The sequence below is a fragment of the Heterodontus francisci genome, chromosome 45 (assembly GCF_036365525.1).
Source record: "Heterodontus francisci isolate sHetFra1 chromosome 45, sHetFra1.hap1, whole genome shotgun sequence".
NCBI lineage: Eukaryota > Metazoa > Chordata > Chondrichthyes > Heterodontiformes > Heterodontidae > Heterodontus > Heterodontus francisci.
The window spans coordinates 9,871,039-9,898,892 of NC_090415.1; the positions used below are offsets into that span (position 1 = coordinate 9,871,039).

At 42.9% G+C, this 27,854-nt stretch overlaps 2 protein-coding genes across 2 annotated transcripts; both read right to left on the reverse strand.

The window, feature by feature from the left end:
• Positions 1-12: 12 nt before the first annotated feature.
• On the reverse strand, positions 13-26,229 carry LOC137356293 (uncharacterized). Its single transcript, XM_068022166.1, has 3 exons — positions 25,844-26,229; positions 2,851-3,226; positions 13-114 (listed from the first exon to the last, which is right to left on the reverse strand). The coding sequence occupies exons 1-3, from the start codon at positions 26,227-26,229 to the stop codon at positions 13-15; spliced, it is 864 nt and encodes a 287-aa protein (XP_067878267.1).
• A 931-nt stretch (positions 26,230-27,160) lies between these two features.
• On the reverse strand, positions 27,161-27,607 carry LOC137356368 (histone H2B 7-like). Its single transcript, XM_068022255.1, has one exon. It carries the CDS (start codon positions 27,605-27,607, stop codon positions 27,227-27,229), a length of 381 nt encoding a protein of 126 aa, XP_067878356.1. The 3' UTR covers positions 27,161-27,226.
• Between the last annotated feature and the right edge of the window lie 247 nt (positions 27,608-27,854).

The following is a 27,854-nucleotide window of genomic DNA, read 5'->3' on the forward strand; positions in this document are numbered from 1 at the left end:
CTTATAGTCACTTTACGTCTCGCACATTTTTTCACTGTCTTCTTCTGTTCCATGTTTAATAACCGCGTCATGAATTAAAAGGTTGCATTTGATAATGTCCATTGCCGACCTGAACTGCCGGTAAAGATGTAGAAAAGGATTTACTCCCGTTAGAGTAAGAAATGGCCGGAGCTTTATTCCCGCCAGAGACCGAACAGGGAATGAATCCCAATTCAAACCGTGTTGGAAGACACAGAGGGGGATCTAGGGCGGAAAAAATGACGCTAAAAGCACTGAGATTTTATAATTGTTCCCGCCAAATTAGGTTTTCTTTCATCTTTGCGTCGTTTACTAATTTGAAAATGGCGGGCTTTTTGAAATTGATTCAATTTCAGTTGCAGTTCAACCGGATGTTGCCGGGACTGGAAAAAATGCAGCTATGAGGAAAGATTGAATGGTCCGTGGTTGTTCTCTGTGGCACAGAGAATGCTGAGGAGAGATCTGATTGAATTGGATAACATTTTGAGAAGCCTGGATAGAGTGTAGGTGAAGGGCCAATTTACCTTCATACAGAGGTCACTGACTAGGGGTCAAAGACTTAAAGCGTTTGGTAGAATGATTAGAGGGAAGATGAGGACAAGGTTTTTTTCCCCCTCTCATCTAGAGGATGGTGGGGGTCTGGAACTCAATGCCTGAAAGGGTAGTTGAGGCAGAAATCTTCAAATGATTCAAAAGAAGTCTGGAAATGCACCTCAAGTGCATATTCTACAGGATTACAGACCAAATGCTGGCAGGTGGGATTAGAATGGGTGGAGAGCTTTCCGGCTGGCACAGACACGATGGTCCAAGTGGCTTCTTTCTGTGCCGTAAACTTTCCATGATTTTCAGAAAAGAGAAGGCTGAGGGGGGACATGATTGAGGGATCCAAAATTATGAAGGTCATTGATAGGTTAGACAGGAGGAAACTTTTTGTTTTTCCTTAGCGGAGGGATCAATAAGTAGGGGGAATAGATGGAAGGTAAGGGGCAGGAGGTTTAATGGAGATCTGAGGGGGAAAAAAACACTCATCATGTGGTTGGAATCTGGAACACACTGCCTGAATAGGTGGTAGAGGCAGGAACCCTCACAACATTTAAGAGGTATTTAGATGAGCACTTGAAACGCCATAGCATACAAGAATACGGGCCAAGTGCTGGAAAATGGGATTAGAATAGTTAGATGCTTGAAGAAATACTTGCAGGTTTATAGGTAAATTGCCCCTAGTGTAGGTAGATGGTCGGAGAATGGTGGGGATGCCGTAGGGAATATGGGATTAATGTCGGATTAGGAGAAATGGGTGTTTGTTGGTCGGCCCAGACTCGGAGGGCCGAAGGGCCAATTTCTGTGCTGTGTAACTCCATGATTCTATATTTAGTTATCGCGTCATGAATTAAACGGTTGCATTTGATAATGTCCATTGACGACCTGAACTGCCGGTGAAGATGATGGATTTATTCCCGTTAGAGTAAGCAATGACCGGAGCTTTATTCCCGCCTGAGACCGAACAAGGAATGAACCCCAATTCAAACCGTATTGGAAGAAACGGAGGCGGAATCGAGGGCCGAAAAATGAAGCTCCGAGCAATGAGATTTTATAATTGTTCCCGCCGAATTAGGTTTTATTTAATCTTTGAGTCGTTTGCTAATTTGAAATTGGCGGGCTTTTTCAAATTGATGAAATTTCAGTTGCAGTTCAACCAATCAGGGAGCAGCAATTCCCACCGCCCTTTTCCATCGTTTCAAATTGGATGATGGACGGGGCTTCATCCAATCACAACATTAGGGCGGTCCTTCGACTGTCTTAAATAGGCAGTCACTGAGCAGCTTCAGCATTAAACGCGACATTGTGTAAGGTCTCCGTAGATAATGGCCAGAACCAAGCAGACAGCGCGCAAATCGACCGGAGGGAAAGCTCCCCGCAAGCAGCTGGCTACCAAAGCGGCCCGCAAGAGCGCTCCAGCCACGGGCGGAGTGAAGAAGCCTCACCGTTACAGACCCGGCACTGTGGCTCTGAGGGAGATCCGCCGCTACCAGAAATCCACCGAGCTGCTCATCCGCAAACTGCCCTTCCAGCGCCTGGTGCGGGAGATCGCACAGGACTTCAAGACAGACCTGCGCTTCCAGAGCTCTGCCGTCATGGCCCTGCAGGAGGCCAGCGAGGCTTACCTGGTGGGGCTCTTTGAGGACACCAACCTGTGCGCCATCCACGCCAAGCGAGTCACCATCATGCCCAAAGACATCCAGCTGGCACGCCGCATCCGCGGGGAGCGAGCCTAAACTGACCCTGCCCTGAACTGAGTTCGGCATCAAATACCACAACGGCTCTTTTAAGAGCCACCAAATCGACAAAAGAAAGAGTTGTGATCTCTTGTTCATTCCAGCACATAAACGTCTCAGAAGGATTTGACCATTTATTTACTCAAAGCCGGGAGACACAATTACTTATATCTGCATCCGGCAGCTGGAGATTTAATGACGTGTCAGTTGTAAGATCTAGAGTAGCGATACCAATGTGCACAGCGCATTTTAATAGACCGGCGATCGTTTTAGGACTGAACAAATGTTTGTGGTACATAAAGGGTAGAATGGTAAAAGTGCCTTTCTAATAGGGTCTGAGGGAATTAGAATGTATTTCATCTGATGAGCAACTAAATGCCAAAATCCAGTACACTTCATTCCAACACAAAACAATGATAACAGTATAATATTACAGTCTTTCAGATATTAACCAGCCCTTTCACAGATAAAGTGGGTGGCTCTGAAAAGAGCCTTTGGGTTCACAGATTCAAGTCAGGCCGCTTCACTTGCCCTTCGTGCTCGGAGCGCTGGTTTTCTTGGGCAGCAGCACGGCCTGGATATTAGGCAGCACCCCGCCCTGAGCGATGGTCACCCCTCCCAACAGCTTGTTCAGCTCCTCGTCGTTGCGGACGGCCAGCTGCAGGTGTCTGGGGATGATGCGGCTCTTCTTGTTGTCCCGGGCCGCGTTGCCGGCCAGCTCGAGGATTTCAGCTGTCAGATACTCGAGCACAGCAGCCAGATAGACCGGGGCTCCGGCACCCACTCGCTCAGCATAGTTCCCCTTTCTGAGGTGGCGGTGAACACGGCCCACCGGGAACTGTAATCCAGCTCGGGAGGAGCGAGACTTGGGTTTGGCCCGAGATTTACCACCGGTCTTCCCTCTTCCAGACATTGCCACAATCTCACAAACACTTTCACGAAGAATGCTGAGATCCGCCCACATTCCTCCTCCTTGTACCTTCTGGAGGAATGGTGTTGGGGACACTGCTGATTGGTCAGTCAGCACTCGGTGTCATTGTACTGTACATGTAACCAATCAGAGAGCTGCTCAATTCACCAATCACAAGAATTGAGGGCGAAAAATAAGACCGTGAATTTTTCAGCCTCCCAACGATATTTCACATTTGAAAAGCCCGCCAATATATTTGGAAAACAAGGAGCGGCTTCAATATAGAATATCACATTTATAGGTCATATTGTTTTACAGAAAACATTGCAAAAACGTGTTCATTTTTTTATTCCACATTTTGTCCCAGATTCGCTTTTGTAATCCGCCATGTATTCTGCTTTATTCTTTTTCATGATACAGTCTAACCAGCGGCTGAAAGACTCATTCACAACATTTTGTAACCGGACACATTTCAGGTCAATCTTCGTAATTATACTGTCTCACTGATTCTAGATTGATCCCTTTTCGTGGGAGACAAAAGCGGAGTATAGATTTTCAGTGTCACGGGTTAGAGACTGAGGGTGCCTGAACCAACGAGGTTTCTTAACAATGTACTTATTCATAAAGATAATCAAACTTCAACACGGCAACCAAGTAACTGAGAACATCTTTAAATCATGCGTTAAATCAGCTTTCATTTTCGAAATATAGCAAAGGGGCCGAATGAATCTGCATTAACCTGAACTGAACGGATTTAAACAGAGAATACAACCGCCATCAAAAATTTGCACAGTATTCATATTAACATAAAAAGAATTCGATAATCATGATGATGTTGTAGCTATTTCAGAGAAATTGTGGGTGGCTCTTAAAAGAGCCTTTTTTGTATATTGTGTTTTTCAGTCCATGGTGGCAATTTACTTGGAGCTGGTGTACTTCGTCCAACCCCCCTTTGCCCGCCCTTAACCATGACTTTCTGAGTCCCTCTGCCTCTTCAACCATTTCCATTTTGCTGGTACGAACACGTCTATTTTTTCACCCTGTACATATAATTTCTCGACACTTCCATTCCTTATCAGGATGTTCCGGCCTGCTGCACTTCCGTTCATCACCAGGACGGAACCGTCCAGTATAGTTGGGGTCAGACATGGGCAAGTGCAAGCATTGAAGTGCAAGTCTTTAAATCTACGTTGCGCGCCAAATAAGGTTGGTCAGCTGCAGCCACAAGTAACCACATGAAAGATTTATATAGTGGCAATTACATAATTCTGGCTGAAACTAGGCGAGGCAAGGGAACTTATTATTACTGGCTACAAATATTCAGCAAGACAGCTCTGAAAACATATGGAGGGTTGTGGAGTGGAAAGAGTTGATCAAATATAATATGATAACACTGGCAGCGATGATGTTTTTGAGTTGTTAACAAAATAATCTATTTGGTCATATATACAGAATATGGTAGGAGGAAGTGCATGGACATTCTGGGTCGTGTCATGTTTGTCTTTCCCTGCAGGACATGTGAGTGTGGGTTTCATTCTGTGCCTGTCAGTATGTGATATTTAACTGTGACTTTTACTCCATATTGGTCAATCAATAGTCAATGATTTTGTGATTTAATTCAGTAATTTCAATCTTCAATAGGTGATTCTGTTTTTTTTTCTTTCTCTGGAACATTCAGTTTCTAAGTGGATGATTATGGGTTTTGTTCTGTACCTATGAGCTTCTACTGAGTGAGTGTGGGTTTTGTTATGTATCTGTTAATCTCTGATTTTGGAGTCTGGGCGTTTCTCTTTATCTGTTAATTTCTGAATAGTGAATTTGGATTTTAATCTGCACCTGTCAGTTTCTGGTATGAAAGGTTGTTTGATTTTGTCTCTGTACCTGTTAGTAAGTGGCATTTTTGTGTAGCTTTACACTGCACATGTTAATTGATGACACGTCAGCGTTGTTTTCACTCTACATGTCAGTCTCTGGTTTGGAGCCTCACCTGTGTTCTGTACCCATCAGACGTCTTCATATAAGGATGGGTTTTAACGTGTTCCTTTCAATCTGTTGTATGTAAGTACTGTTTATTATCTGTATCTGTAAGTTTCTGATGAATGAATGTGGTCTGTATCACGTCCCTGTCAGTGGTTCATTAAGAGATATTTTTCACTGTACCTGCCTGTTCTGATATGTGAGTGTGGGTTGTGATCTACGGCTGGCCGTTTCTGGTATGCGACATGAGCATTGTTTTTACTCTGTGCATGTTAGCCTCAAGTGCAGAAGCTGGGTTTAATAGTACAGCTCACTCTCTGCTGTATGATTACGGATTTTCATCTGGACAAGTTAATTTCTGTTACGGGCATGTGAATTTTATTCTCTATGCCAATTTAAGGTATGTGATTATGTGTTCTTTCTGTTCTGTCAGTTTCTGCTGAACTGTATGGTGGATTTGCTTTCAATCTGCCAAGTTCTGCGATGTGAATGTTGGTTTTACTTTGTATTTGTCATCGAGAGATAGAGTCATAGAGTTATACAGCACAGAAACAGGCCCTTAGACACATTGATGGCCGGCACAGGCACAATCAGTGATCTATTCTAATCCCATTTTCCAGCACTTGGCCCATCGCCTTGTATGCTATGGCCTTTCAAATGTATATCTAAATACTTCTTAAATGTTGTGTGGGGTCCTGCCTCTACCACCCCTTTCAGGTAATGTGTTCCAGATTCCAACCACCATCTGGGTGAAAATGAAAAAAAAAACAATCCTCAAATCCCCTCTAAACCTCCTGCTTCTTACATTAAATCATGGCTGATCTGTTTCTGACTTGAATTCCACACTCCTATCTACTCCCAATAATCTTTGATTCCCTTGCCTAACAAGAATCTATCAAGACCTGACTGAAAAAATAATATATTCAGTGACACCGCCTCCACCACCTTCTCAAGCACTGAATTTCAAAGTCTCACAAACCTCAGAGGGATAAAAAAAATCTCCTCATCTCGGACCTAAAAGTGTGACCCATACTTTTAAAGCAGCGCCCCCGATTTCTGAACTCATCCACAAGAGGAAACATCCTTTCCCCATCCACCTTGTCAAGACCATTCAGGATCTTATACACTACAATCAAGTCTCCCCTCACTCTTCTAAACTCAAGTGAAAACTAACCCAGTCTGTCCAACCTTTCCTCATAAGACATCCACTCATTCCAGGTATCAATCTAATAAACCTCCTGTGAAACACTTCCAACACATTTACTTCCTTCCTTAAATATGGAGACCAAAACTGCACACAGTATTCGAGCTGTGATCTCACCAAAGCCCCGTATAACTGAAGCATAACATCCTTAGATTAATTTTCAATTCCTGTTGTAATAAAGGATAACTTTCCAATTCCCTTTGTGATTTGCCATACCTGCATACTAACGTTTTGTGACTCAAGCACAAGAACACCTGGATCCCTCTGCACCTCAGAATTCTGCAGTCATTCTCCGCAGATACTCAGCAGGCCTGCCAGCATCTGTGGAGACAGAAACAGAGATAACCATTCAGGTCAATGGTCTTTCATCAGAAAGGTCCGTTCTGATCGAAGGTTATTGACCTGAAATGTTAACTCACTTTCTCTCTCTACAGGTGCTACCAGACTTGCAGATTATTTCCAGCATTTTCTGTTTTCATTTCCACTGTACATCGTATATTCTGGCAAATGAATGTGGGATCAATCTTTGACCTTTGGTTTCTGATATGTAAATGTGGATTTTACCTAGCATGTTGTCAGTTACTGCAATGCAAATATCTGTTTTATTCTGTAACATTTTGTTTGTGGTAATTGATTGTGGGTTTTACTCTGCATCTGCCAGTCTCTGTAATGTGAATGTGGCTTTTGTCTGTGCATGATTTGTGAGTATGTGTTTTACTTTCCCTGTATGTTTCTGAAAGTGAATTTTGCTATGTACCTCAGTAACTTTATGTGTATGTGTTGTATTCTGTTTCTGTGCATCTATGGTGAGTGTTACATTTCCCCTGTATCTATCAGAATCACTCTTGTGAGGATGGTCATTATTCTGTACATGTTGGTTTATGGTAGTGCTTGATTTACACTTTTACGGTCACTCTCTGATATGCTACTATACAGTTTACTCTGCACTTGTCAGATTCTGCTATGTGATATTGTCTTTTATTTATCTGTGTCTGGTATCCTATTGCAAGTTTTACGGTATACCCATCAGCTTCTGGTATTTAAGTATGAGGTTCACATTGTATCTTTCATCTTGTTCTGTGTGAATCTGCTTCTGCCTTGAACTGACAGTTTCTACTCTGTGAGTGTACATTTGAAGGGTGCTTGTTAACTTCTGCTAAATAGATGATAGTTTTACTCTGTGCATGTCAGTCACTGCAATGGGAAGTTGGGATTCATGCTGTATCTGCCATTTGATTTATTGATCTATTCTGGTTTTTGGCTGGCCCATAGAAGACAGAGGGTGGTAGTAGATGGAAAGTATTCAGCATGGAGCTCGGTGACCAGTGGTGTTCTGCAGGGTGTTCTGGGACCTCTGCTCTTTGTGATTTTTATAAATGATATGGATGAGGAAGTGGAAGGCTGGGTTTGCAAGTTGCTGATGACACGAAGATTGCAGGAGTTGTGGATAGTGTGGAAGGCTGTTGTAGGTTGCAATGGGGCATTGACAGGATGGAGAGCTGGGCTGAGAATTGGCAGATGGAGTTCAACCTGGAAAAGTGTGAAGTGATTCATTTTGGAAGGTCGAATTTGAATGCAGAATACAGGCTTAAAGACAGGATTCTTGGTAGTGTGGAGGAACAGAGGGATCTTGGGGTCCATGTCCATAGATCGCTCCAAGTTGCCACCCAAGTTGACAAGGGTTGTTAAAAGGCGTATGGTGTGTTGGCTTTCATTAACAGGGGGATTGAGTTTAAGAGCCGCGAGGGTATGCTGCAGCTCTATAAAGCCCTGGTTAGACCACACTTGGAATATTGTGTTCAGTTCTGGTCGCCTCATTAGAGGAAGGATGTGGAAGCTTTAGAGAGGGTGCAGAAGAGATTTACCAGGATGCTGCCTGGACTGGAGGGCATGTCTTACGAAGAAAGGTTGAGGGAGCTAGGGCTTTTCTCATTGGAGCAAAGAAGGATGAGAGGTGACTTGATAGAGGGGTACAAGATGATGAGAGGTATAGATAGAGTGGAGAGCCAGAGACTTTTTCCCAGGGTGGAAAAGGCTATCACAAGGGGGCATAATTTTAAGGTGATTGGAGGAAGGTTTCGGGGAGATGTCAGAGGTAGGGTCTTTACACAGAGAGTGGTGGGTGCGTGGAATGCACTGCCAGTGCTGGGAGTAGAAGCAGATACATTAGGAACATTTAAGCGACTCTTGGATAGGTACATGGATGATAGTAGAAAGAAGGGTATGCAGGTAGTTTGATCTTAGAGTAGGTTAAAGGTTCGGCACAACATCGTGGGCCGAAGGGCCTGTACTGTTTAGTTTAGATCAGAGATACAGCACTGAAACAGACCCTTCGGCCCACCGAGACTGTGCCGACCATCAACCACCCATTTATACTAATCCTACACGAATCCCATATTCCTACCACATCCCCACCTGTCCCTATATTTTCCTACCACCTCCCTATACTAGGGGCAATTTATAATGGCCAATTAACCGAGCAACCTGCAAGTCTTTGGCATGTGGGAGGAAACCAGAGCACCCGGAGGAAACCCACGCAGACACAGGGAGAACTTGCAAACTCCACACGGGCAGTACCCAGAATTGAACCCGGGTCGCTGGAGCTGTGAGGCTGCGGTGCTAACCACTGCGCCACTGTGCTGTACTGTTCTACACCCCGTATCCTGAGACTGTGACCCCTGGTTCTGGACTCCCCAGCCATCGGGAACATCCTCCCTGCATTTAGCATGAATCCTGTTAGAATTTTATAGGTTTCTATGAGATCCCCTCTCATTCTTCTAAACCAAAGTAAATGGAGGCCTACTTGACCCAATCTCTCCTTGTACATCAATCCTGCCATCCCAGGAACCAAGGCGAGAACAAAATTCCTAAGATAAATAGACCAAAACTACACACAATACGGTGGCACAGTGGTTAGCACCACAGCCTCACAGCTCCAGCGACATGGGTTTGGTTCCGGGTACTGCTTGTGCGGAGTTTGCAAGTTCTTCCTGTGACCATGTGGGTTTCCGCTGGGTGCTCTGATTTTCTCCCACAGCCAAAGACTTGCAGGTTGATAGGTAAATTGGCCATTGTAAATTGCCCCTAGTATAGGTTGGTGGTAGGGAAGGTGGGTAGAGGTAGGGAATATGGGATTAATGTAGGATTAGTATAAATATGTGATTGTTGGTCGGATGGGGTTAATGTCGGATTAGTATAAAAATGGGTGGTTGTTGGTCATGACAGACTCGGTTGCCCAAAGGGCCTTGTTCAGTGCTGTATCACTCTTTGACTCTAAATACTCCAGATGAGTCTCACCAAGGCCTTGTATAACTGCAGTAAGACATCTGTGCTCCTGTACTCAAATCCTCTTGCAACGAAGGCCAACATACCATTTTCCTTCCTAATTGCTTGCTGCACCTGAATGCTTGCTTTCAGCGACTGATGTACAAGGACACCCAGGTCTCGTTGCACCTCCCCCTTTCCCTATCTATCACTATTCAGATAATAATCTGCTTTACTATTTTAAAACCAAAATGGATAAATTCACTTTTATCCAATTTATATTTCATCTGCCACACAGTTGCCTACTCACCCAACTTGTCCAAATCACATTGGAGCCTTTTGCATCCTCCTCACAGCTCACAATCCCCCCCCCCCCCCCCCCAAACCCCACCCCCAGCTCTGTGTCATCTGCAAACCTGGAAATGTTACATTTACTTCCCTCACCCAAGTCTCTAAGATATATTGTGAATAGCTGGGGCTCAAGCACAGTTTCCTGCAGTACCCCACTGGACCCTGCCTGCCACCCAGAAATATACCCATTTATTCCTACTCTGTTTCCTGTCTGTCAACTAATTCCCAATCCCTGCCAGTATATTACCCCCAATCCCATGTGCTTTAATTTTGCACACTAACCTCTTATGTGGGACCTTGTCAAAAGCCTTCTGAAAATCCTAATGCACCACATCCACTAGTTCTCCATTATCGAGTCTGCTAGTTACATCCTCAAAAAACTCCAGTGGATTTGTTAAGCATGACTTCTCTTTCGTAAAACTATCACATCCTTTATAATAGACTCCAGCATTTTCCCCACTCCTGATGTCAGGTTCACTCGTCTGTAATTCCTTTTTTTCTCTCCCTCCTTGTTTTAAATAGTGGGGTTACATTTTCCACCCTCCAATCTGTACGAACTGCTCCAGAGTCTACAGAATTTTGGAATATCCGGTACTTCATATGTATCTCAGGCATTGTGGTGACAACTCTTTGTTTCACACGTTAATGTATCAATATGTGTTTACTTGTGTTTAATTTAAAATATGGATTAACAATGTTTTATTGCTGTAGGTTTTATTCAATTCTTGTTTGTGAGTTGTAGCTTTTTATCCAATTTGTATCTCTGCAAAAGCAATTGTGAATGACAATCTTTCAATTTTAGAGTATGACCTGACATGTAATGTTAAATTCCATCAGTTTGTAGTAAATGAACTAATCCTGTATGTTTTTGTCTGACCCTTAGTGACATGTTTACACTGGTGTGTAATTTGTAGCTCAGTTTATATTGTGGGGTATGTTATTGGGATTCATTCTGTAGCTTTCAATCAGGTACATTTTGTCTGTTCTGTTTAAGATTTGGTATTTGAATTGTAGCCAAGGTGACACAGTGTATTTAAATCAGATAATGTGTGTGTTTTTGGACTGTGAATCATGTATCTACCAGTCAGTTGCAGAGAAATAGAAACAAATACTATCTCTATGCTCTGTTTGACTATTGGATTGATAATGTGTCTCTTTGGGATCAGTGTGGGTCTGACTACTTCTTTTGTTTGTTACAGTGGAAATGATGACCTGACCGTGTCACTGTGCTTTGTGACTGACACTGTACCTAATATGTGTTGGAACGAGCTGGAGGTACCTTTCCATCTATTGATGAGTCATGACTTTCGTTCTGGTTCCTTTGAGTGTTTGCCTGGCAGATAAAAAAGGTAACTCTTACACTTGAAGTACAGGTGAGTGAGAAGACACAAAAGTAATCAATGTAATATTTTCAATAATAATCATTCTGAGCAATCACAAAAGGAAAGTTCACACATAAGCAGTGTCAGTGTCTGAGTCCACTGCAGTACTGCAGCACTCTGCTTCTGTTTCCCAGGTATTTGGAGCAGTTTTACCGCAATTTTGTGACATTCAGAAACAACCCATGCCCAGCAGTGCTCAATGACTCGGACGACTCAATGGAGAAGTGACATTTGCACAAGCCAGAGTTCTATTTCCATGTCCAATTGTTCAATGGACAAGAAGTAATGACTGTTTAAAAAAGTGTCCTTAATTTCCTCACCTGATCCTGCAATTGACAGTCTTGGAAAGTCTGCCATGTCTTGATTATTCAGCCATTTTTTTTCCGCCATTCATAGTCAGGTACAGTTCCAAACAGGCCCTTCAGCCCATCGAGTCCATGTTGACCATCAACCACCCATTTATACCAATCTATATTTATCCCATTTTTCCCTCTAACGTCCCCACTATTCTCCTACAACATACCTACACCAGGGGCATTTTTTTTTTTACAATGGCTAATTTACCCATCAACTTGCAAGTCTTTGGCATGTGGAAGGAAACCAGAGCACCCAGCGGAAACCCATGCAGTCACAGGGAAAACTTGCAAAATCCACACAAGCAGGACGAAGAACCGGACCAATGTCACTGGAGCTGTGAGGCTGTGGTGCTGGCCACTCTGCCACCCAATTCACTATCCAACAACACACAGTAAGATATTCAATCCAAACCAGGAACATTCATTCCAGTTTGGAGAGAGAAATCAGCAATGATCTTGAAAAGCGAGTTCATCATATTCTGTCTCTCTCTCCCTGTCTAGACACTGCCTGAGAAAGACCTCTCCCTTTCACCTGGGTCACTCCATGTTCCGGGTCCAGTTCCTGCTTCGCAGTGCATATTACAAACAGTCCCCCAGTCCTGCTGAATTAGCAATAGTAGACCATTCAGCCGCTCGAGCTTGCTCCGCTATTCAATTTGTTCATGGCTGATCAATTTCTGAGTTGAATTCCACACTCCCATCTATGCCTGATAATCTTAGATTCCCTTGCCTAACAAGAATCTATCTACCCCTGCCTTAAAAATATTCAATTACCCCACCTCCACCACCTTCTGAGGCAGAGAATTCCAAAGTTGCACAACCCTCGGAGAGAAAAAAATCTCATCTCTGTCCTAAAATGGCGATCCCTAATTCTAAAACAGCATCCCCGAGTTTTGAACTCATCCACAAGAGGAAACATCCTTTCCCCATCCACTTGTCAAGACCATTCAGGATCTTATGCACTTCAATCAAGTCTCCCCTCACTCTTCTAAACTCCAGTGAAGAAATGCCCAGTCTGTCCAACCTTTGCTCATAAGACAACCCACTCATTCCAGGTATCAATCTAATAAACCTCCTGTGAAACACATCCAACACATTTACTTCCTTCCTGAAATATGGAGACTAAAACTGCACGCAGTATTCAAGATGTGTTCACACCAATGCCCTGTATAACTGAAGCATAACATTCTTCCATTTATTTTCAATTCCTCTCATGATAAAGGATAGTATTCCATTTTCCTTCTTGATGACTTGCTGTACCTGCATACTAACTTTTCATGACTCATGCACCAGAACACCTAGATCCCTCTGCACCTCGGAATTATGCAGTTGTTCTCCATTTAAGTAATACTTTGTTTTTTGAATCTTCCAGACAAAGTGAACAACTTCACATTTTTTCACATTACACTTCATCTGCCAGATTTCTGACCATTCACTCAACCATCTATCAAGGTCTGCAACCTCCTTATGTCCTCTTCACAACACACTTTCCTACCGATCTGTGTGTCATCTGCAAATTTAACTGCCATGCCATTGCTCCCCTCATCTAGGTTATGGATATAAATTGTAAAAAGTTGTGGGCCCAGCACAGACCCCTGTGTTACTCCACTTATCACATCCTCCCAATCAGAATGTTTTCTGTCAGCCAGCCAATCTTCTATCCATGCTAATTAAGTTACCCACTACACCATGAACTCCTGCTTTGCACAATAAGCTTTCATGTGGCACCTTGACAAAGGCCTTCTTGAAAACCAAATACTGTATGCCAATGGACTCCCCTTTATCCCCAGTGCATTTTCCTCCTTGAAAGAACTCTAATACTTTGGTTAACCATGATTTCCCTTTCACATAGCCATGCTGAACATTTCCAATGACCTTGTGTTTTTCTAAAGGCCCAGCTATAGCCTTCTTAATGATCAATTCTAATGCCTTCCCGACTCCGGGGTCAAGCTAACTGGCCTATAGTTACCCAATTTCTGCCACCACACCTTCTTGAATAGAAGGGTTATATTTGCTACTTTCCAGTCTGATGGAACCTTTCTGGAATCTCCCAAATTAGAACATTAGAACATTACAGCGCAGTACAGGCCCTTCGGCCCTCGATGTTGCGCCGACCTGTGAAACCATATGACCTACACTATTCCATTTTCATCCATATGTCGATCCAATGACCACTTAAATGCCCTTAAAGTTGGCGAGTCTACAACTGTTGCAGGCAGGGCGTTCCACGCCCCTACTACTCTCTGAGTAAAGAAACTACCTCTAACATCTGTCCTATATCTATCACCCCTCAACTTAAAGCTGTGTCCCCTCGTGTTTGCCATCACCATCCGAGGAAAAAGACTCTCACTATCCACCCTATCTAACCCTCTGATTATCTTATATGTCTCTATTAAGTCACCTCTCCTCCTCCTTCTCTCTAATGAAAACAACCTCAAGTCGCTCAGCCTTTCCTCGTAAGACCTTCCCTCCAAACCAGGCAACATCCTAGTAAATCTCCTCTGCACCCTTTCCAAAGCTTCCACATCCTTCCTATAATGCGGTGACCAGAACTGCACGCAATACTCCAGGTGCGACCGCACCAGAGTTTTGTACAGCTGCAGCATGACCTCGTGGCTCCGAAACTCGATCCCCCTACTAATAAAAGCTAACACACCATATGCCTTCTTAACAGCCCTATTAACCTGGGTGGCAACTTTCAGATCAATAAGGCTGTTAAGAAGGCATCTTGAAAAAATAACGAGTCAACTATTTCAGCAGCCATAACTTTAAGGACCCGAGGATGAAGCCCATCAGGACCCAGAGACTTGTCAGCCAGCAGCTCCATCAGTTTATTCAGTACCACTTCCCTGGTGATTGTAACTTCACCAAGTTCCTCTCTTCCTTCCACCTCCTGATTTACTGCTATTACTGAAATATTTTGTGTATCCTCTAGTGAAGACAGAAGCCAAATAATTGTTCATTTCAACCACCATTTCTTTATTATCTACTATTAACTCCCCATTCTCATTCTCTAAAGGACCAACACTCACTTTACTTACACTTTTCCTTTTTAAATACCTATGGAAACTCTTGCTATCCGTTTTTACATTTCTCGCTAGTTTGCTGTCATAATCTAATTTATTTTCCCCTGATTAACCTTTCAGTCATTCTCGGCCATTCATTATATTCTGACCAATCATCTGACCTGCCACTCGTCTTTCCACAATTATATGCTTTTTCCTTTAGGTTGAGGCTATCCTTAATTTCTTTAGTGAACAATGGATGGTGGGTCCTCCCCTTGGAATTTAACTTTACTGTATGTATATAATTCCTTCGAGTTTTCAGAAATATCGCCTTAAATGTATACTACTGCTTCTCTATTGATTTATCTCCTAGCCGAGTAACCCAGTTCAATTCAGCTAGCTCAGCTTTCATGCCCACATAGTTGTCCTGATTTATGTTTAAAATACTAGTCTTAGACCCACTCCTCTCAATTTCAAACTGGATGCAAAATTCAGTCATATTGTGGTTGCTGCTACCTAGAGGTGCCTTTACTCTGAGGTCATTAATTAATCCTGTCAAATTACACAATACCAAATCTAATATAACCTGGTTCCAGAATGTACTGCTCAAAGAAACTATCTCAAAAGCATTCTATGAACTCCTCGTCCAGGCTGCGATAACCAATCTCATTTTTCCAGTTTATATGTTGAATAAAATCCCCATTATTATTTCCATCCCTTTATCACAAGCACCCAAAATTTGTTCTTGTATACTTCACCCTACATTGTCATTATTGCTCAGTGGCCAGGACACAACTCCTACTAGTGACTTCTTTCCCCCACTATTCCCTGGTCTACAATTTATCTCTGTCAGTTTCTGATTTTGAGTGTGAGTATATCTGTACCTGTTTTATGTGAGAACCGTCTTATTCTGTATCTTTCAGATTTTGATGTGTCTGTGTGTCTGGCTTGTACTTGGTCCTAATCAGTTTAGAATATGTGAGTGTGGATTTGACTGTTAATATTCCATTCTTGGGAATATGAGTGGGGGTTCACTCTTCATCTTTGAGTGTCCAGTTAGGCCAATTTAAGGTTTAATCTGTGCCCTTAAATTTCTAATGTGTCGCTGTGGTTTTTATCCTGTCACTGTCACTATCTGTTATAAGAGTAAGGGGTACATTCTGGTTTTTGATTGTGGATTTTTCACCACATCTCCACATTGTCTCGGATGTGAATGTGATTTTTGATCTGTTCATGCCAGTTTCTGACATATGGCTCTGAGGTTTAATTTGTACATGTCATTCTCTGGTATGTGACTGCCAATTGTATTCTGAACCTCTCAGTTTCCTTTACCTGTGTGCGAGTTTTAGTTGGTATCTGTCAGTATCTGGTATATGAATCTTCTTCCTTATGCGTATGTTTTGTTCTGTATTTGTCAGTGTCTGAAGTGCCAATTGTCAGGTTTTCTTTGTACCTGTCACTCTCTGTTATGCATCACAGACTTTCCCTCTCTAACTGTAAAGTTTTTACAATTCACCGTGGATTTCACTCTGTGTCTGTCAGTCTCTGGTAGTTAAGTGTGGTTTTTATACTTCATCTCCTAATTTCTGATATGTGAATGGAGATGTTAATCTGTACCTTTTGGCTTCTCGTGTGCGAGTCTGTGTTTCAATCTGTATCTACCAGTTTCTCATATGTGAGGGTGGCATTTATTCTGTACCAGTTACTTTCTGAAATGTGTGAAGATTTCAATCTTTCCCTGTCAGTTTCTGGTATGTGAATGTGGGTTTATTCTGGATCTTTCAATCTTTGGAATTTGACTACATGCTTTATCCTATACCTTTTTACTTCTGTTAAGTGAATGAAGGATTAGATCTGTACCTGTCCATTGATAGTAAATGAATATCTGTTTTAGTCTGTACCTGGCAGTTTATGGCAAAGTAAGGTGGTTTATTTCTCTACCTGCCAGATTCTGATATGTGACTGTCGTTTTATTCTGTACCTGTTATTTTCTGTGATATGAATCTGGTTTTTGATCTGTACCTGTCAGTTGCTGTTACTTGACTGAGTTTCACTTTGCACCAGTTGGTTTCTGGTATGTGAGTGTCAGTTTTAAGTTGTACCTGTAAAGTTAAGGTATGACAGTGTGGGTTTATTCTGTATCTTTCAAACTCTAGTGTGTGATATGGGTTTTTTTTTCTCTGAATCTTTCGGTTTCTGGTCTGCAGGTTTGTGTTCTTATCTGCGTCTTACAGTTCCTTATAGGTGTCTGTGTGCACATTTCCTTTTTCTGCAGCTATCAACGTCTGCTATGTGAGTATGTGTAATGTGTGAAGACCAAGGCAAAATATTGGTAAAAATTATTTGCCATTTCCCTGTTCCCCATTATCAGTTCTCCAGTTGCATCCTCTGAGGTCCCCTCACTCACTTTAGCTGATCTCGTTCTTTTTATATACCCGGAGAAGCTCTCGCTGTTTGTTTATATATTTCTTGCCAATTTACTATCAGAATCAATGTTCCCCCTCTTTATTAACTTTTTAGTCATCCGTTGCTGATTCCTAAAATATTCCCAATCAACTGGCCCACCACTAGTTTTTGCCTCTTTGTATGCCTTAGTTTTTGATTGGATATTCTCCTTGGCAGCATTTATTAACCACAGATGCTTCATCCTTCTCTTTTTGACTGGGATAAATTTTTGCTCAGCATTATGAAATATCTGTTTAAATATCTGCCACTGCTCATCCACTGACCTTCCTCTTAGTCCATTTTCCCAGCCCGCTTTAGACAACTCTTTCTTCATACCACAGCTATTGCCCTTGTTTCAGTTGAGGACACTGGTTTGAGACCCGAGTTGCTCGCCCTCAAACTGAATTTGAAATTCTACCATGTTGTGATCACTACCCCATAGAGGATCCTTAACTACAATATCTCTTGTTAATCCTACCACATTACACATTACTAGATCCAAAATAGCCTGTTCCTGGGTATGTTCTGTAATGTATTGATCGAAGTAACAGTCCCTGCTGCACTCTACAAATTCACCTTCCATGTTACCTCTGCCAATCTGATTTGTCTGGTCAATATGCAGATTAAAATCAATCGTGACTATTGTAGCACCCTTCTTACACAGCTCCATTATTTCCCGATTTATACTTTGTCCTCCAGTGAGACAGCTCTTCGGGGGCCTATGGATGACTCCCACCCGTGACTTCTTCCCTTTGCTATTCCTTATTTCCACACAAACTGATTCCACATCATGATCTATTGCACCTATTTCACTACTCAACACCACACTGATACCATCCTTTATTAACAAAGCTACCCCACCTCCTTTCCCTTTTTGCCTATTTTTCCAGAGCATTGTATAACCTTGAATATTGAGTTTCCAGTCTTGGTCACCCTGCAACTACGTCTCTGTAATAGCTATCAAGTCACATTCATTTATTTCTATTTGTGCCGCCAACTGATCTATCTTGTTACAAATGCTGTGTGCATTCAGATAAAGAGGCTTTGACTTTTTATCATTATTATTCATTCTGGTTCTAATTTCTGCTGAACTCTGCTGCTTATATTAGCTGCACCTTCCTGTCATACTTTGATTACCGTTTGCCTCTTCACTACTCTGTACCTCTGTTCTCTCATTCCTTTTTGATTTTTTAAACTTCCCTTCAATTGAACGCCACCCCCCACCCCACACTAATAAATTTAAAGTCCTATCTAGAACCCTAGTTATATGATTCGCCAGGACATTGGTCCCAGCATGGTCCAAATGAAGCCTGTCCCAGTGGAACAGCTCTCTCCTTCCCCAGTACTGGTGCCAGTGCCCCATGAATTGGAACCCATTTCTCCCACACCAATCTTTGAGCCATACGTTTACCTCTATAATCTGATTTACCCTATGCCAATTTGCACATTGCTCTGGTAGCATTCTGGAGAGTATTACCTTTCTGGTTCTGCTTTTTAATTTAGCCCCGAGCTGCTCATAGGCCCTGAGCAGAAGCGGATTCCTTGTCCTACCGATGTGGACGAAGACAGCTGGATCCTTCCCCTCCCACTCCAAGTTACTCTCCAGTCAAGAGATGTCATTAATCTCGGCACCAGGTCGGCAACACAGCCTTTGGGACTCCCTGTTATTGATGCCAGAGAATGGAACCTATTCCCCTAAATCTGCAATCCCCTATTACTAATCCCCCCACTTGAATAGCGCTCTGAACCACGGTGCTGTGGACAATTTGCTCATCCTTCCTACAGCCTGTGCCCTCGTCCACACAGGGAGCAAGAAGCTCATACCTATTGGATAAGGGCTAATGATATGTATATGAATGTGGGCCACATTCTGGACTTTCAGTCTCTGATCCTGTGTGTGAATGTAGGGTTTATTCTGAATTTGACAGTCTCTGGTACTGAATGTGTGTTTGGAATGCATTCCTTATGTTTCTGTCTCTGGGGGAGTGTGTAAGTGTGGGAGACATTCTGTATCTGCCAGTATCTCTACTGTGCACACAGGATAGACACATTCAATATATGTAAGTTACTGATACTGTGTCTGTATATGTGATTCATTCCTGATCTGTGAGGCTCTGGCACCCTGTTTGACTGCAGGATTCACTCTGCATCTATGTGTCTTTGTGCTGTATGTGAGTTGAGATCCTGCTGTATTCAGGACTTAATATATATTTCAGGCATTGTTTTGTCAGTGCTTTGTTTCACACGTTAATTTATCAATATGTGTTTACTTGTGTTTAATTTAAAATATGGATTAATGATATTTTATTGCTGTAGGTTTTATTCAATTCTTGTTTGTGAGTTGCAGCTTGGTATCCAATTTGTATCTCTGCAAAAGCAATTGTGAATGACAATCTTTCAATTTTAGAGCATGACCTGATATGTAATGTCAAATTCCATCGGTTGGTAGAAAATGAATTAATCCTGTGTGTTTTTGTCTGATCCTTAGTGACATGTTTACACTGGTGTGTAACTTGTAGCTCAGTTTATATTGTGGGGTACGTTATTGGGATTCATTCTGTAGCTTTCAATCAGGTACATTTGTTCAGTTCTACTTAAGATTTGGTAATTGAATTGTAGCCAAGGTGACACAATGTATTTAAATCTGATACTGTGTATTTTTGAAATGTGATTGATATATCTACCAGTCAGTTGGAGTGAAATAGAAACGACTACTATCTCTAATGCTCTGTTTGACTATTGGATTGAGAATGTGTCTCTTGGAATCAGTGTGGATCTGACTACTTATTTTGTTTGTTACAGTGGAAATGACGACCTGACCATGTCAGTGTGCTTTGTGACTGATACTGTACCTACTGTGTATTGGAACGAGCTGGATGCACGTTTCCTTCTGTCGAGGAATCATGCCTTTCCTTCTGGTTCCTTCAAGTGTTTGCCTGCAGGAAAAGAAAGGCAACTCTTATACTTGAATAACAGCTGAGTGAGAAGACAGAAAAGTGATCAATGTAATCTTTTCAATAATAATCATTCTGAACAATCACAAAAGGAAAGTCAACAACACCAGCAGTGTCAGTGTCTGAGTCCACTGCAGTACTGCAGAACTCTGCTTCTACTTGCCAGATATTTGGAGCGGTTTTATAACAATATTGTGACATTCAGAAACACCCCAAGCCCCACACTGCTCCATGAATTGGAATACCCGATCGAGTAGTGACATTTGTGTAAGCCAGATTTCTATTTCCATGTTCCATTGTTCAACGGACAACAAGTAAGCACTGTTTAAAAAAGTGTCTTTAATCTTCTCACCTGGTCCCTTAAAATCTGCCGCATCTTTATTGTTCAGCCATTTTTTTCCTGCTATTCACTATCCAATAACAATAAATAGTGAGATACTGGATCTGAACCAGGAACATTCATTACTGAAGAAGGGTCACTGACCTGAAACGTTAACTCTATTTCTCTCTCCAAAGATGCAAACAGACCTGCTGAGCATTTACAAGATTTCTTGTTTTTATTTCAAATTTCCAGCATCCGCAGTATTTTGCTTTTTATTATAACATTCATTACTGTTTGGAGAGAGAAATCAGCAATGATTTTCAATAGTGAGTTCATCATATTCTGTCTCTCTCTCCCTGTCCAGACACTGCCTGAGAAAGACCTCTCCCTTCCCCCCCCCCGCGGCTCACTCCATGTTCCAGGACCAGTTCCTGCTCCACAATGTACATTACAAACTGTCCCCCACTCCCGCTGAATGTACCCGGGAATCAATGCTAATCTATGAGCACATCGGCAGACACGGGCCCAAATCTGTTGTACTGCTGTGAGCAGATACTGTTTGTTCACTTACCCCAGGCTTGTAATGTCTCCATTTGCAGCTGATTTAAACAATCACAGTGAATGGTGCTCTGGGGCAGTGCTGGGGGATGGGGTGCGCATGCGCTCTTCTCCGCGTTATGACGTCACAATCGACTGTCCTTTCTCGCGCGTGAGCAGATCTCTGCAATAATTCAGCAAATAAACATCAATGGGAACATCCCCCAATGTCTACATTGAAAAGTCAAACATGGGGTTAGGGTGGAGGGAGGGAGGGGAAGTGTGGGGGAACATGGAACATAGAAAACTGGCAGCTGGTCCCGGTTGTTAAATGTCCTCATGTACACAGTCTTTGCTGTGATTTACAGGGGTTAGTTGCCGATGCCTAGGTCTGTATCCCTTAAACACTCTGAGCCAGGAGATCCTCGCAGTCCCTGTTGAAAGATTGATGGACGGCAATATTTCCAATCTTTGGCCGAGACGATCATAACCTGTTGTTCAATCATGTTATTATTCAAAGAATTCATGAGACATTCTGTTCACTACTCAGGGCTTGAACTCGGTTTGAGCAGACCAAATAATGTCCAGATAGAGCAGGTAAAGCTGGATAGAGGGACTCAGGGTGAATCCTACACACACAGGATAGAAGCAGTGACAGGTACTCAGGGAGGGGAACTGGTGTCGTTTCTGTTGCCTATGTGTGTTCAGACCATCAGTATTAGTCTATCACTTAGTCTGAACAGGTGTCTCCAAGAACCTGCAAATGCAGAATCCGGAAGCAGCTGTTTTGCTCAGAAATTGGTGGTAGCAGGAGAAACATTTTAGATATGTCCTCAAATCATCTCTCATTTGGGAAGATAGTTTACAGTTCAGGGAAATTTGTCGGTAACATGAGAAGTCGAGGCTCGAAGGCAGCATCCATACCTCCAAACGGGTCATTTACCTGAACCCTTCTAACACCACCTCACCCTCATGTGGCAGAGTCTGCAGATCATGCATTGGATTTATCAGCTATTTCAGAACCCATCAAACTGGAGTGTAAAAAGTGATCCATAATCGCAGGGGACTGTCTGAGATGGAGGAGAATAAATAGGTCAATATGACGATCATCAACAATAATAAAGTGCAGAGGGAGGAGAGCGAGAGGAGGGAGATAGAATAGAGAGGGGAAGTGGTGACAGAAAATGTCCTGTGATTATTGGCCAAAATAGACCTACAAGTAACAAACTCAAGTTCTGTGATCAAGTCTGAGAGTTTATTAGTCTTAACTAAGATAGATAAAGTGAATGTTTAACAACAGCAATAGGTTTGCAGCATCACTCAGCACCGGTTCTTGCTTCTGTGCTTGCTGGGGCGTGGACTTCTCTCTTTCTGCTTCCCTTGCTGTTTTCTTGACCGTAGTCTATCTTCTCCTTCTAAATGCGCCAACGATGTTCCGTGGACCCCTCTGTAAGTGCCGACAATGTCCCGTATCACCCTTTCTTTTACCCTTCTTTGGGTGCAAGAATGTTCCCATATTAGCTTTGAATTGGACCAAGTTGACATCATTGTTTGACCCTAGTTAGTTAATGGTTCAATCTACACACATTACAGATACTTCCTGTTCCTTTCTATTTTAACAAGGATACTAAAGGTCACATTCTTGCTGATAGAAGCCATTTTGATTTTGCAATTCCACAGTGTCCTATTTATCTCATCTCACCCCCTGTAAGGATGCTGTGGTCTTCAACCTATCTCTCCCATTGTCCTTACATAGAGGTTTTAACGGACTATAGCCTTGTAATGTCATTTCATAATGAAGCAAGCATTAGCTCAAACAGACTGTAATATATTGATGTACATAGCATACAATTAGTCCTATTATTTTAGCTGTCCTTATTATTCACAAAGGCAAAATATGTCATGATCCATCACCCCCACATTGTGGGACCCCTCCTGCTGCACGACTTTTCTTTCCTTTTTGTCGTGACTCAGTGCATCATCCACACAGACACATCTCTCAACATGGCATTTTGACATATTCCTGTGAAGATGACCGTCATGCTTTGCCATCCAGACTTGACATAGCAGTTCTTGCATAAATGTAAGCCATGGAAATGCTCTAACCTTTACACAGAGTATAGCAGTGTTCAGGTGATACAGAAAATCCAGTGAATTGGGCAGAGACAATCAGTTGATCTCTCAAAGTCTCTTAGTTTTATGCTCCTATCTATACTACTTAATACACAACTATTCTTTTGCACCTGAAAAGCTTGGATAGATGACTCTGGATTGTGTTCTGTAAGTAAAGGGTTGTTCTCCTTGGAGAAATGGAGATTGAGTGGAGGTTTGATAGAGGTGTATATAAGTTAGACAAGGATAACCTGTTCCCATTAGCTGATGGTACAAGGACTAGGAGACACAGACTGATGGTTTATGGCAAGAGATGGAAGGGAATGTGAGGAAGAACTTTTTCTGTTTTACCTGCTGGACCTCGCTGTCCACAAGTGTGGTGGAAGGAGAGAGAATCAATGATTTCAATAAGAAACAGGATAAGCACTTGAAGGAAACAAACTTGCTGCAGGGCGACGCTGATCAAGCAAGGAAGTGAATCTGATTGGATGTTGAGAATATTTTGTAAACTTTCTTTCTGAATTTGCATTCACGTTTTTAAGCTGCAAAATTCCACAGCACACTTGACCATCAACTTTAAGGGAGAAGAACATAATGTTGAGAATATTTGTCGACTTCAATTCAGTCATGGCTTTTCATTTGTCACATTCTGTGGCAAGGTTGCAGAAATATATTTGACCGCGAGTGGGCATTGCAATGACCGGGAATCTAATCTGGGTCAATTGTTTGGAAGGCAGATATACTCACCACTATACCAGCATCGCTGGTATACATGTAGCTCGTCATTTATACAGTATACACACCAGAGCTCATTGGAACTCAAATGTCATTTCAACCATTTCAATCTGCACCTGAACACCACGTTCATGTTCCCATTGGAGGATAGAATCATGGAATGGTTACATCATCTACTAGAAACCGACAAAATTCTAACAGGACTGGACAGACTAGATGTAGGAAGGATGTTCCTGATGGCGGGGGAGTCCAGGACCAGGGGTGACAGTCTAAAGATAAGGTGTAAGACATTTAGGACTGAGATGAGGAGGGATTTCTTCACCCAGGGAGTGGTGAACCTGTGGAATTCTCGACCACAGAAAAGAGTTGAGGCCAAATCATTAAATAAATTCATAAGAGAGTTTGTTGCACTGGATTCGGGCATTTAGATGCCCATCAGATGAAATGCATTTTAATTTACTCTGGTCATTTGTGGAAGGCTTTTTTTTTACAATTCGACCCGGGTTCAGTTCTGGGTACTGCCTGTGTGGAGTTTGCAAGTTCTCCCTGTGACCGCATGGGTTTCCGCCGGGTGCTCCGGTTTTCTCTCACAGCCAAAGACTTGCATTTTGATAGGTAAATTGGCCATTGTAAATTGCCCCTAGTGCAGGTAGGTGGTCGGAGAATTGAGGGAAGGTGGAAATGTGATAGGGAATATGGGATTAACGTTGGAATAGTATGGTTGATGTGGTTGATGGTCGGCACAGACTGGGTGGGCCGAAGGGCCTGTTTCTGTGCTGTATCTCTCTCTGACTCTATGTACTACTAAAGCGTGTCTTTTAGTTCTAAAATGAGCGCCGCTTATGTCTAAAGGGATCAAAGGATACGCGGACAAAGCGAGAACAGGGTACTGAGTTTGGATGATCAGCCATGATCGTATTGACTGGAGGTGCAGGCTCGAAGGGCCGAATGATTTACTCGTGCTCCAATTTTTCTATGTTTCTATTATATTAGTTATTCGTCGTGTCAAGGCCGGCTCTCAGCAAGACCTCCTCCACCGACCCGCCTTTTCTCCATTGCTCTGCAGTTTTGTTTTATTCTTGATATAATTATCCAATTCTGTTTTCAGGGTCTCGATTGAATCTGCCCCCAACACACTCGATGTTATTCCTCTCCAATTTCAGATATTTCTGAAGGAATGGGAATATTCTTGCATGACTCACTTTTAGCCAGTAGATGGCATCAGTCTACAATCATTTGGATCTTGTGATTTGTGTACACACATATCGACCGCAATGGGTCTGCTGCTGTCCGGGGAGTTCTCCAAGCACGCCGCCTTGGCAGGGACAAAAACACTGACGAATTATCCCAGTTCCTTGTAAATCTCCACAATGTACAGAAATAAAACACGAAACGCAACATCTCTTTTAAAATTCGCCTTCAGCTTCTTTGAAACAACTGCTCTGAAAAATAAACTGACCCTGCCCGGAAGTGAGTTTGGCATCAGATAACACAACGGCTCTTCAAAGAGACATCAAATTGGCAAAAGATAGAGCTGTTATCTCTTGTTGATTCCAGCACATAAACGTCTCAGAAGGATTTGACCACCCTCTTTACTGTCCACTGACAACTCTCGAAGCAGAGTGACCCAGATTCCTTTGTCTCCATATTGTAGCTGGGAATTTCAGGACCTTGCAGTTCTCAGTGTGAGAGCAGTGACACCATTGTATACAAGTCATTTTATCAGAGTAGCTCATTTTAGAACTCAAGACACGCCTTAGTGGTATATAAACGGTAGAATTGTAAAAAAGCCTTACAAATATGGCGAGAAAATTAAAATGCATTCCATCTGATAAGCAGATAAATGCTTGACTCCAGTACAATTCATACCAACACAAAATAACGCGAACAGTATAACATTACCGTCTCTCAGACAGAAACCAGCCCTTTCACAGATGAAGTGGGTGGCTCTGAAAAGAGCCTTTGGGTTCGCAGATTCAAATCAGGCAGCTTCACTTGCCCTTCGTGCTCTGAGCGCTGGTTTTCTTGGGCAGCAGCACAGCCTGGATATTAGGCAGCACTCCGCCTTGTGCGATGGTCACCCCTCCCAACAGCCTGTTGAGCTCCTCGTCGTTGCGGACGGCCAGCTGCAGGTGTCTGGGGATGATGCGGGTTTTCTTGTTGTCCCGGGCCGCGTTGCCGGCCAGCTCGAGGATTTCAGCTGTCAGATACTCGAGCACAGCAGCCAGATAGACCGGGGCTCCGGCACCCACCCGCTCAGCATAGTTGCCCTTTTTAAGGAACCTGTGAACACGGCCCACCGGGAACTGTAGTCCAGCTCGGGAGGAGCGGGACTTGGCCTTGGACCGAGCTTTACCACTGGTCTTCCCTCTTCCAGACATTTCCACAATCTCACAAGCACTTTCACGAAGAATGTTGAGATCCGCCCACATTCCTCCTCCTTGTACCTTCTGGAGGAATGGAGTGGTGGGCACTGCTGATTGGTCACTCTGCTCTGTGCTCTTCATGTAACCAATCGGAGAGCTGCTGAATTCACCAATCAGGAGACGCCAAGGAGATGAGGGCGGAAAGTAACGGCGCCAAATTGTCAGACTGCAACCGATTTTTCAAATTTGAAAAGCCCGCCAATATATTGGGGCGGCTTCAATATAGAATATCACATTTATAGTTCTTTTTTTACGGTTAAATAAATAAAACCTTTTTCATATTGTGTTATTCTACATTTGGTAACAAGTTCCAGATTGTCTTTTACATTCTGACATCTATTCGGGTTTACTCTCTGTCCTTTTTGAAACCAGCGAGCAGAAAGTCTCTTTCACAACATTCTCCAACCGGGCACATTTCATGTCAATTTTCATAATAATACCGCATCACTGATGAACGATTGTTTGTTATTCGTGGGAGACAACAGCGGAGTGTAGATTTTCAGTGTCAGGTGTCAGCGTGTGAGACGGAGGGTTCCGACACCACCCGGGGTTCTAGATAATGTACTTATTAATTTCTGAGGTCAAACTTGAACTAGGGAAATAAGTGACTGCGAACTTATGTATGTGCGTTAAATCAGCTTTTATTGTCGAAATACAAAAAAGGGGCCGAATATGAACACGTCCGAGAACAAACCTCACAAATGGTCAGTGGTCAGTAATTTATATACGGGACATTATTAGTTAGAGACAGAAAGATCGCACGGGCAGTGAAACTGCATTAACCAGAATCTATGGGAGTAAAACAGAGATCACAAAGGCAAGGACACTTGATATATAAATCAATATAAGTCGATACTATACAGACAATGTTGTAGCTTTTTCAGAGAAGTTGTGGGTGGCTCTTAAAAGAGCCTTTTTGTGTTTTGGGTGTGTTTCAGTACATTGCGGATATTTACTTGGAGCTGGTGTACTTGGTGACCGCCTTTGTACCTTCCGACACGGCGTGTTTGGCCAGCTCCCCGGGCAGCAGCAGGCGCACGGCGGTCTGGATCTCCCGGGAGCTGATGGTGCTGCGTTTGTTGTAATGGGCCAGGCGGGAAGCTTCACCCGCGATTCGCTCGAAAATATCATTCACAAACGAATTCATGATGCTCATGGCCTTGGAGGAGATGCCGGTGTCAGGGTGAACCTGCTTCATCACTTTGTACACGTAGATGGAGTAACTTTCTCTCCTGGATCTTCTCCGTTTCTTGCTGCCCTTCACTGGCGCCTTCTTCAGAACTTTCTTGGCGCCCTTCTTGGAAGGTGCTGCAGTTTTCTTCTCGTCAACCATGATCACGATCAATTTCAGACACAGAATTACCGAAATTTCGCTCCAGGCTCGCATTTTATAGACATCCCCAGTGCCCTATGCTAATAAAGGATGGGAGAAGGCCATGTTCATGATTGGCTGCTTTCCAATGATGTCACTGCCTGATGTTCTGTATCTATCTGATTGGGTATCTAAAGTAACCAATCACATTTTGTGCTTCTCACAGCCACAAACTGTCGCAGCAGTCAGATCGTCCAAACCCCTTTGC

Coding starts and splice junctions, on each gene's coding strand:
- LOC137356293 (XM_068022166.1), bottom strand. CDS start 26,229: ATGTCTGGAAGAGGGAAGACCAGTGGTAAAGCTCGGTCCAAGGCCAAG. Junction 3,227..25,843: donor GCTCAGAGCACGAAGGGCAA/GTGAAGCTGCCT, acceptor TCTTCGTGAAAG/TGTTTGTGAGATTGTGGCAA. Junction 115..2,850: donor AGGCCGTGCTGCTGCCCAAG/AAAACCAGCGCT, acceptor CTTTACCGGCAG/TTCAGGTCGGCAATGGACAT.
- LOC137356368 (XM_068022255.1), bottom strand. CDS start 27,607: ATGGTTGACGAGAAGAAAACTGCAGCACCTTCCAAGAAGGGCGCCAAG.